The 11,883-nt window shown below is 39.2% G+C and overlaps 1 protein-coding gene across 1 annotated transcript; it reads left to right on the top strand.

Annotated features, from left to right (window-relative positions):
• The first annotated feature begins 2,629 nt into the window (after positions 1–2,629).
• Positions 2,630–5,898, top strand: LOC124263699. Its single transcript, XM_046698368.1, has 2 exons — positions 2,630–2,700; positions 5,133–5,898. Exons 1-2 carry the CDS (start codon positions 2,665–2,667, stop codon positions 5,700–5,702), a joined length of 606 nt encoding a protein of 201 aa, XP_046554324.1. The 5' UTR covers positions 2,630–2,664; the 3' UTR covers positions 5,703–5,898.
• The last annotated feature ends 5,985 nt before the right edge of the window (positions 5,899–11,883 follow it).

Below are 11,883 nucleotides of genomic sequence, written 5' to 3'. Positions count from 1 at the left end.
CCTCAACAGAATGAAGTGTGTATTTCTAATTGCATGGGAATATTTACATGCCGTTTTACATGGCATAAACTCCAAGCCATGACTCCGAAATCAGAAAAGGTATGAACTACATCTCAAAGATTACTTTGATCTCACTAATTAGAACAGTCAGTTGTATTGCCAAATAACGGCAACCACAATGCTTCCATCTTTCTGTATGTCTGTTTAGGTTGGGGAAACTGATACACCTTTATAACACCGAAATCTTCTCAGAACACGGGTAACTATCATTGTACAGAAATGTGTACATATAGACTGTCAATGTGCGAAATAGTTTCCAAATTTTGCTTGTAAGTCAGTCTAGATTTGCCTGAAAGTTACTAGCCCACAAATTATTTCACTAACCCAAAATTTGAATGAAGAAACTAAGTAAAAGATTACAAAAAAGGTAAATGTCACCATTTATCAGGCCATAATTTTGCATGATTTAAAAGTGTATTATGACTTAACAAGTCGGAGAGAGTGATATATTTACAAAATGACGCCATGAAAATTCACTAGCCAGTCGGGCTAGTGACTGTGGAGATTTACTGGCCGGATTGGATTTTTACTAATTTCGCACACTGCCTAAAAGTATATTTGGGGGTTCGTGAAGACGGTATCCCAGTCTTTTGTCGTGTACAGTCGCTTTAGTCAACAAATCGACTCAACTGGCAGTGTCAGACAGCAGGGCAGACGCCAGACCCTTGTGCTCCTGTATCGCCGCCATATAGCTGGTAAATTGCTGAGTTCGGCAACCAGCCATTATTGGAGAAAATACTCAAACAGTGCAATAACTATTTTCATTCGCGTTCTTATCCTCCAAGTCACTGAAACCGTACACCTTATCTGGCGATAAGTAAGCTATATTGTCATATACATCATCGTTGGTGTTGTAGTATATGCTTATAACTGTCCACAACTGTTCTGCTGAGCGGACCGAACGTCTTGCATCTGGCCCAATTGTTCTGGTTTCTGGTTTAAGTCCGGTTACATGCTGTGTGGTCCCTTGAACAGAAACTTTTCTTGCGGTAAAGTCGAGCAGAACCAAGTAAGCTTGGAATATTTTTTTTACAATCAGTACTTCAGAATGATCGACGTACTGTTTCTTTTAACAATGCGTAGTTCCATTTACTCTGAAGAATAGTGTCTGGCATAAGCTATTATGAATGCCTATTCAAAACCACTTCTGTTTAGATGACGCTAATCCCGAACCATGGTGATGATGTTGTCTGCATATATGTGAGTTGTGATGTATTGCTCTGTTTTCTATAAGAGAACAAAGGATCCTCTATTGTTCAGTTGTTATGGAGTTGTCCATTGTGTTGGCATGGCATAGGGTACTAAATCATTAAACATGCCATTTAAAACACTTTGTATTGTCATTCATTTTGCTAAAATATTTCAACTTTTTTTGTGAATTGCCCCTTTCATATATCGTTCGCTCTCTGCCGCCTGAGTAACAAATGAACCTTGAAATATAGTTAAGTATATGCTTGAATAAACATGATTCAACAAAGGAACGCATGGTCATAAACGGAAGCTCCAACTGCAATGTACTTAATATCATTTGAAGATGGTAAGAAGACGACAAGCTGCTGAAGCTGAGAAAGGGGAGAAAATAGGATGGGGATGAGTAAATATTTACTCAAGTGACTGAAAGTGAGACTGCTCTGTCCCAGATTGGCGAAATCAAAGAATGTATTCTTTTGACGAACCTGGTCTAGTTTCTTGGCTTTGTTAATGTGTCCACAATCAACTTGTCATAACAACCAAACAAGTGTAGTTACAGTTCATTTAGTGTAACACCTAATAGAGAACGGGTCAATGGGATTGCATAACTCTTAGGTTCTCGGTACTTTCAAGATATATATTGACTCAATGTGGAGATTCAAAATGTCGGTATAGGGTCTAGATCTAAAATGCCTGTTTGGAGACATATATGAAAAAACACCTTTTAGTTATTAATGATATTGCAAGTGTGATCGTATAGATAACCTCATCATATCGGCTTCATTGTGTTCATGTGATCGCATGCATATGTCAATGACATGTATAATTCGAATCATTCTATTTGCATAACCTAATATCATTATGTGCATACTTGATTGAATATACAGTAAACACAATATCGCTTAATCGGTTGATGTTTCCGCGTGGCAGTGCGATATCACTTCAAATGCAGATCTATAGTATCTGTTGGAATAGTTTCAAAAGCAAATAAGACAATAGTTGTCTGACACTGAAACAAATCCATTCCTGATCATGAACCGTGGAAAGCCATAGCATGGTAGGAAAATTAACACTACAGTGTATCTCTGTGTATTGTTACAAGATATGGTATTTAAATATTCATTGAAATGCGAACATGCATGTATATCTATGTGGGTGCTATGATATTTAGTCAGCATAAATCAATGCACTAGTTTGCATTTTGTATAAGTGCAATTTGACCCTTCGCTGGTTTCTTTTACATGTTCGATACGCTTATTAAAAGACTGAGTTTGAACTCCCGTGTTACAACAATAACAATGGGAAAACCTTTGTTCGTAAAAGCATAAACTATTCGACTGTTTGAAATTTGTACCACTGTACAAGTTGTGTCGCCAAATGGTACATGGTGGCATAGGAAACAAGTCGATTTCGATGTGTCCCCTCGTGAACGTCATGACAGAGGTTTTGGTATGTACACATTTGCTCTATTTTGGAAATCTAGTGAGTGTGATGTATTTTCCTCCTAAGCGACACGTCTCGCATCAGCTACAAAACAAGGGCAGGGTCCTATCCACAAAGCGTTTGTATCAATACGATATTCGTAAGACTATGATAAACTATATACTTACGTTTGCCCGTAATGCTACGAACGTTTTGTGGATCGAGACCCAGGCCCGCTGATCTGGATTCGAGTAAATATAAAGCGTTGCTTAATCTATTAGTTTTTAAAGATTTGACTTTCACTTTGTAAACATTGCATCTCGGAGGGATGGGACTATAACACCCAAGGCTAATACAAGCAACCAAACACCTACAGAATGTACGTCATAATATGTGACCTAATGGTGGACGCGACCCCTAGTTACCCACTTTGTGTTTGGTCATTGGAGGATGAACCGTTGAAATGTGAGAGCTCCGACGTTCATTCATTTAGGCCATGGTGAGTGAACCATGTGGGTTCATATTCCAATGAACTGACAGAAAGTGAAAGTCTGTTCTTATAAATGTCTTGTTTTGTACTTCGTAGAACGTGCACACAAGTTTATTTAGTACGACCGACCTCAAGTGCACACTAACAGTTGTATCGCGGACATGAAATTATTTCCTCGCAACGAAGGATTCCAAAATGTTCTGTGGCCACATCATGTGTAGTTTATTAACAAAGTTTAACAGATTTGAATAATATCATCTTAAATGAGAAATGTCTGTCATGAACTACCACCGTCATGATCAGACGAGGTGCAATTCATTCACTTAAAGTACGTGATGTTAAAAACGCCGACACGATTCCTGTGTTGACGGCGAACGCGTAGCAATTAGGTATTAATCAGTATTGATCAGTTGCTCGTTCGATCGGGTCGATATAATGATGTTTACGAACAGACAAGTACCTTCACTGTTAATCTCTGACAGTCTAGCCAGTCAGTCTAGATCGAGTCGCTGGTTTGCATGTGCATTTCTTCACTATGATTGGTCGAAGCTAGGATATTCGATCATTCTACAGCGGCTGACTTTATCCAATGCACAGCCACAGATCAAACACTGTGTTAAAGTTAAAATTGTCTTTATGTCAAAAACAAACAACGCTTCTCGGTTATTCGTACCTTGAAATTCCCAGGGACCAATGGTTACGTCATTTCAACAATACAGTTATCCGGTCAGGTGACAGGCATCCTCCAATACAAATGCCGTAATTTGTGTAGAGTTCGTGTATGCATTCTAATAATTATTTGTAAAAAAAACCAACAACAATTATGTCAGAAGTGTACGCAAATTGTATCAATTTCTGATGCATATGTATTTTCATATGTGTATATTGTAAGGAGTGTGAATAATTGCTCAAATGAATATTATCCATTTCTCCTCAAACGAATTAATCACAGATCAATTTCAGGGAGTATGTACATTTCCACTGTGCATGCGCATTCTATTCGATATGGTTTATTTACGCCGCTTTGTTTCCATGGCGGTTTGTCTCCATGGCGTGCCGTGGGAAAATGCACTGGAACCACTGGAAATATTCATTTTTCATGATAATGGTATGAATATTATCAGAGTGACTTGACATATTCAAATGTTTTAACAAGCCTTGTTTCTTCGTAAACATAGGAATTGGCAAAGGAAGCACAAGAGGTCGATGTTTCCTCTGATTATGAGCAATGTCCTTGATCTGTACTGTCGTTAGCGTTATCTCCTTGGGTCAGTCATCTTGGATCCTTCTCATATGCAAATGTTATAAAAGCGCTTCCTAGTAAACACTAGAATCAGCCTTTACGGCACTTTCTTTCAAAATATGTACATTTACTTGTTGAAATTCCAAATTCGGTATTGGTTCAAATGAACAAATTCTTAATTTTATGAACACGTAACATTCACAACAATTTCCAAAAGTGTTGCCTATTTCGTAAATTATGTCAGTTCGTTCGTCATTTGGAGGAAATGATCAAGTTCAAAGTTTGCACTTTGGTAAAATCCAGTCTCACACCAATGACCGTGAGACTGGCTAATGGGGCAGTAGGACTCCAGCTGTTCACGTGCTTGATTGGCCTCAAACCATCTGGCTTCCAATGTCCCCAATCCAATGTCTCGAATTATCACGTACTATTATTCATCCATGACTCAAAGCACCATTTCTTAGTTATTCCTGGAGTATGTTATGCGCAAAGTATGTCTGTGTACTCATTCTTCATGTAGTCATAATGCCAAATTGGTATTGTGACGGCAAAGGGCCCACGGATCTTTTCACGGTATCATTGTTCACAAACAATGACATGGTATGGAGTGAGTAACGTAACGCCCAAGTAAAGTGAAACCCACTTCTGATGGAGCGCAACATGTGATAGGCTTAATGAATGGAAGTACTTCAGAGGTTTCACTAATAGTTTCAACTATTTTTGCAGGTGAAAGATGAAAGCCAACTTTGTTTCAAGGTACGCCATGTTGCAGACGCAGATGCAATGGATGTATGGGTTAAGAAGGACGAAGTCTTGACGAAAGTTGTCAAGTCAACAGTGGAAGACAGGGTTTCTTCGTTCGTATCAAAGTGCGTCGTGCAGATAAAGAAAACACTCTGTCTTCAGAACAGAAACAAAAGAGTAGTCCGCATCACGGTTGATGTTGATCAGGACATATACAAGTCTGTGTTTGGACATGTAGGAAGTGACGTCATGGTAAATGGGACTAAGTACACCATTGTCCCGGATAATTCTGAACTAGAACAATACTTTGGGGCAGGATGGAACTTGCGAATGTTAAATAGAAGAGGGGACTTTATGTTTGTCGTTCCCGGTACGTTTAAAGCATGCTTAAAGAGCCATGCCCCTGTGAAAGAGTTCGTACCAAGTTCAGCGGGTCTCATAGAAAAATGGATGTGGCAGGGATTGTTTTGTGAGCTTGTCTTTGTTCCAGAATTTGGCACAGGGCCGGATTATTTTCACCTCATGTGGTACTCTTTGGACACCTTGGTATAATGCACGAAGATCTATAGCTCGTAGTGAAAATTCACTTTGAATGTTCCTTTGGCACCAACGTGTCTACCCATAACGAAATGAATGGCATTTTGCTACATGTACCGATGTGCAATCAAGTCTGAACAACATCGTCTCCTGGGCCTTTATTCTCGAAACGTTCGTAGCCCTAAGAGCTCTTAACTTTGATCGTAGCCAATGTGTTAAGAATGGGCTTAAGAAGTTCGTAGGACTCAGAACGTTTCGAGAATAGCTAGCCTGGTTCATAAAACTATATCCTGTATATGTGGGTGCAGTTTGTCACAAACCAAACAACTGTTGTGCAACAGTCGAATGAAAATCTAATATCTTCGATATACTACATTACAACAGTAACAGTGCTTTACTCTCAGTAACACTCTTTGAGCATATTCGTATAAACATTATAGCAATTACTGTATGGTTGTAAGGCATGTATCGGGGTATATTTCGGACATGTAAGAATGCTAAATTCTACTTTCTTTAGACATGTACTCAGGACCTTAGTCACTGGCAGTGATTCCATGATCTATAACCATAACCTCCAACATTTCACTGGAATGGCGTTGCCTACTGTCGCTTTCACCGAATTTCGTGTGATGTCGTACAGAGACATTGTGATTATAAGTAATTACAGACCAGTCACGTGTCATAAAATTCGTTCCTTCCTTCCTTCCTTCATTTATAGCCATAAACTATGTGTATTGCAGTCAACCTGTTAACTAAATACATTTTGCTTCAAAATCAGATCGTTTACATTGTGTATTGGTTTCCGCGTTTAAAGTTTCAAAATATTTGGTTCATTTGCTTCATTTCAATTGTGCTTCTCGTAAGAGGCGACTAACGGGATCGGGTGGTCAGGCTCGCTGGCTTGGTTGACACATGTCATCGGTTCACAATTGCGTAGATCGATGCTCATACTGTTGATCACTGGATTGTCTTGTCCAGACTCGATTATTTACAGACCGCCGCCATATATTGCTCAGTGCGGCGTAAAAATAAACTCACTCAATCACTAACTCATTTCCATTGATCTTTTACGTAAGTGGATATTTGCAGAACTGGTTGGATAGATACATTCAGGTAGTCAAGTAGGTAGGTATAGACATAGGTAGATATAGGTAGATGGTACATAGAAAAGGAGATATATTGTAAGTACAATGTCGCATCGTTATGATAAAAGGCTATTAAAGATGTTTCCTCATTGTCATTGTTTTACATACAAGAAGCGTTATGTTAACACATCATTTGTATTCAGTGTTCATAGTTCATTCTGTTGTCAAGTCACTAAGTACAAAAGACAAAGATGTAATCAACGTTCCAGAGACTAGAGAATGTTCTTACATCCTATATTAATCAATAACAGACTCAACAAAATGATCTCTTTGTTCTTGAGTAGTTTACAATGCATAAATACAATCATGCTTGATTGCATCATATACAAATGTGCCGCATACATATTCCTTCGCTCGTATACCGTAAGCACTTGGACAAAGAAATAAACTCAAATGCATAAGTGATCCGTTTTTCAGTCGTTATTAAGGACCGTAACCTGTGTAGCCGTATAAGAGATCGCCTTATTATGTTTTCTCTTCACTAAGGCTCTGTGATTTGTTTACTAGTCAAAAGGGTGACATTTCATTATTTATTATCTATTTTTCTTCAAGTTATCGAGTTGGTACTGAACAAGTAAGTCAGTGCAAGAGACCTGTAAATGCAAGCATAGCTTTCTTATTACATAGTCTTCCAAGGAATACAATAGCTGGTGAATCAATGTACGCCTGAAGAGACATTAAACAAGTTCAAGTAACTGCGACAGCAGCGTGTGGACAATGGCTTACATCGTTTTACGGCAAATATTCCTGGAATGACAATTTACATCAGATATTTTAAATGAATATTAATCAACACGGTTTCACTTCCTTTCATGCGAACAGCATGGATAGGATTCAGACAGGCAAATTATGCACGATGACTATAATTTGTATTGAATAACCACAGATTTGTCACATATCTTTGGGGTAGGGTCGGGTTGCTGTTGTGGTTAATTTAAAGCAAATCAATACAAGCCATATTTTCCTTTTCAGAAGGTATTGATACCAACATATACCAATATAAACATATTAGCATACAGAAATGCATAGATTCCCAAACAAGCATCATATATCATATGCCATCTATTAAAAGCATCCTATTTCATATGTCATCTATTAGCATTAAGTAGACAGTGCAGTACGTCAGTTTAAGGATATAGTCTGTCGATGGAATTCCATGTATACTTACCTATGGAAAAGACAAACCATGCCTTGACTCATCCACCGAATGCAACTAATCTATTTGGTATAGAACGTGATTGTAAACAGCCATACCGGTAGGACCTTGACAAACACTTTGTTTAACATGACAGATTACACATTGAGGTCAATCAGCCTCAGCTTACACCTGCCTGGCTTGAGGTATACACTGTGCGTTACGGTCTCCTTAATTTTCCATTACTACCAAAACTATTCAGTTTGAAAGACTATGAAAGAATTACTCGTTGAACAAAGCGCAATAAATGAGATTGCCTTTCTTAATAATTAGCTAAGTAATAGTAAGGTAGGTAGGCAGGCAGGCAGGTCGGTCGGGATACACGGTCACATCTTACGGTCATGAACGTTGTTCTACTGGGCCGTAGTGATTAACGTAGTAACGTAGTAAACCGTAGCTACCACGATGTACTACGGTCAACACAACGGTGCAGTAAGGTCAACTACGGTCTTCTAGGGAGAACTAGGGTCAACCACGCTGAAGTTCTCTCTCTCTCCCACTACGATGGTCTACGTTGAACTACGTCTCAATACGTCAAACTACGTTTAACTAACTTTAAAGGTAAAATACGGGTTTACTACCGTCTACTACCTTCATCCTCCACTTAGGTCAACTACGTTTAACTAACTTTGAAGGTAAAATACGGGTTTACTACCGTCTACTACCTTCATCCTCCACTTAGGTCAACTATGTGCGTGTCCGTAAGATGTGACCGCCGCATTAAGCACCCCTTGGTACGTATTAGACACAATGAAGGTTTCCCATACTGAAACGTTGCTACGAACACCTTGATGACCTCTAACTTATTGTCACCAGCGGAGCTTTCAGTATCTCTGTTGTATCTGTGTGATTGATCATGCCTCTGATACATTAAGCTCAGTGCAGTGTGTGAGTGTACCAGTCAACCCCAACGTCATCTTAGACTTTTACTATTATTGTTTCATTGACAGTGTTATAGCGCCAACGACAACAAACATCTCATATTCAACAGAAGGTCGTCAAGTTCAGAACAAAAGTGGCATGACAAGGTATAGGACGTTATTGCAGCGTACTAACTGATGTACCTTCTGATTCTGAAGGTCACAAACAATTCCCTATGGTGTAAGGTATATATATCGGATTTATCGTTGAAAGGGAATGTGTGTACATGTAGGTAGTTAAAAGGGCCCAGTTAGACTCAACAGTTGAATGATGAGTACAGAAAAGTAAGTCAAAACAAACTCCCTTCGTGAGTACGTGCCCTGCTGATTAATGACGTCATTAAGCCGTTCAAGGCTTATTCTGATTACTTAATTGTACATCTTTAACCGATTAAATGGGACTGATATACCTGAGTGGGATTATGACCCACATAAAAACCAAGAAACGCATGTGCTGTTGTAATAGTTTAAGTGAAAATATATGAATAGATAACTGTGTATGTCAAACTAAGTCCATTAATGCTTCCTCAACAATGAAATGTCAGTGTCACTTGAGTTAATAGTCGCCATTATCATTGTTGGGGATCTGATGGTAGTGATGTTATCAGGTAATATGAACCGATCCTTGTATTGATTCAGAAGTACACAAACCACATGTGCAGTCAACGAGGATATGGTATTTGAGCTACGTCACAGCATGTCACCTTGACGTGGGAGGAAAGACGGGTTGACGCAGCTCATTCACATTTATTGCTAAAAGTCAAACGATCATAATCGGAACGAGTCTGGGGTTTAAACGTGATCTTTGTGCGGTAAAATGACAGAGTCCTTCACGCCTAGGCTCGATGTTTTAAAGGTTGGTTTGTTTAATGTTCATCGCTACATTCGTTGTATGGCGGCGGTTTGTAAATAATCGAGTCTGAACCAGACAATCCAATGAGCATCGTCCTCTTTTACGACAAGCATTGTACTATACTAAAGTCCTATTCTAAAACGGGTCTTCACGGGTTGCATTAAAAGAATGACCCATGCCACCTACGTTGCGAGACTGACCGGGGTCGGATTTCACCATGTCAATTACGTAGATTGGGGCTCTTGATGATAATCACTTGATTGTTTGGTCCAGACCGTGTTATATAGTGGAGTATCCCTGACTGAGGCGTTAAACAACAAGCAAACATCGGAATGCACAGACACAGTGCTGTCGTCTATGGTTCCTGAAACTGTCTTCCAGTTGTTCCTGTTCTTCTATGACGGATACGTAAATCTAATGTACACAAAGTGTCAAATCTCAGATGAACCGAACAGCCTTTCCGCTCCATATGTTTCAAAGTGGAAATGGACAGAAGATTGACATATGTCTGAGATCAATTATAAATGACGCACTAGATACCCCCCTGTCTCCGCGGGCATGCAGCAAAGTATTGCACGGTGACACTGTAGTACCTCTTTTGAAATTGAGCGAGAAATTGTGAGTCGAAGCGACACGCTTCGTGGTCACAGACGTTATTAACCGAAGAACCATTTGACTTACTGACTTAATGAAACCATTTTCATTTTTTCCAAACCATTGAAACATGTTTACGAATGCTCAATGTTTGATCAAGTGAATCTCAAAGGATTTTAGTCTTAAATGGATGAAGGTTTACAATTACAAAGAACTTTGTACGCTTGCCTTGTGTCTGTCTTCACTTGAAACCCTCTTTAATCATGAATACAAGTATGTAATGGTTGACAGGCAGCGGAAAAGTCACACCGTCACATGCCATCTTCAGGAATATACGTTCTGACTCAATAATCTCCTCTTAAATGTAACATCGTCATTTTATTTCTTGAATTCAACCACATTTCATTAATATGTTAATCACGGGACACACCGCAGAAATATGTGGTGCATGAAACCTTAATAATAATAATAATAATAATGGATGGCATATATATAGCGCTAATCTCCGAAAGGACTCTTTGCGCAAACCTTTTCTATTATATTTCGCTATGGTTTAAGGGAGGCGAGACATAACCGAATACTTCTGATATTTTGAGTAAGTAGGTGTTTTATAATAACCTGTGCCTCCTCTATAAGACGTTTCGACGTTGGTAAGCCCAAAGATATAACCAGGCGTCTGCCACAAACTCTACTCTATCGTATCACACGTGCAATAATTTCGTTGACTGAGTTTACTGAACTCGATTACAGGACCCCATGTTCAAGAACTCGAGTGCTGCTTCCGCCTTATTTATTCTCGACTTTCATTCTTCAGGTTTTACTTTTGCGTACTTCATCGAACGTATAAAGTTACTGTTATACGTTATGCTGTGTAAAGGGAAAGCGTGCCAATGGTCTTTGCTTACACACCCATGGGTGAGAAACCCATGTGATAAGACTGGTATCGAACATGTCAGATGCATTTCTGTGAGGTAGCCTAGTGGTTAAATCGTTCGCTCATCACGCCGAAGACCCGGGTTCGATTCCCTGGTTCAAATTATTGAACACCTTTATACCTACCTGTTACTCTCAGAGTTGTAACGTAAATGTTGAAACACTTAGAATACATATAACAACAACAATCTTTGATCCCTTTGATGGGTGACTGTGTTTGGCAGCTTGATTCCTGAGAGTTTCTGGGACTTCAGACCTGCCCCACAACGAAGCACATGTGACACATGTGGTCTCACTTTAGGCAAGTGAGTTTGTTCAAAATTGCCTCTGTTCACCCAGCAGAAAATGGGTACCCGGTGGGATAAGTCATGTGACTATTACCCTTCTAGCGCCTCACTGGCAGCTTGGGTTATCCGGGATAATAATAATCTGATTATCAGATTCTGATTACAGCGTCCAGTGAGCAACTAGTCAGATGGATACTAGGAGCTATTTAAATGAATTATTTTTATCATTAATTCAAACTGGCTTGAGCAGTCAGTGATACCTGTGTAAA

Source organism: Haliotis rubra, unplaced genomic scaffold (assembly GCF_003918875.1).
Source record: "Haliotis rubra isolate DU_JTF1 unplaced genomic scaffold, ASM391887v1 Scf120, whole genome shotgun sequence".
NCBI lineage: Eukaryota > Metazoa > Mollusca > Gastropoda > Lepetellida > Haliotidae > Haliotis > Haliotis rubra.
Note: the sequence above shows the minus strand (reverse complement) of the source record. Positions and strands in the feature narration are given on the sequence as shown.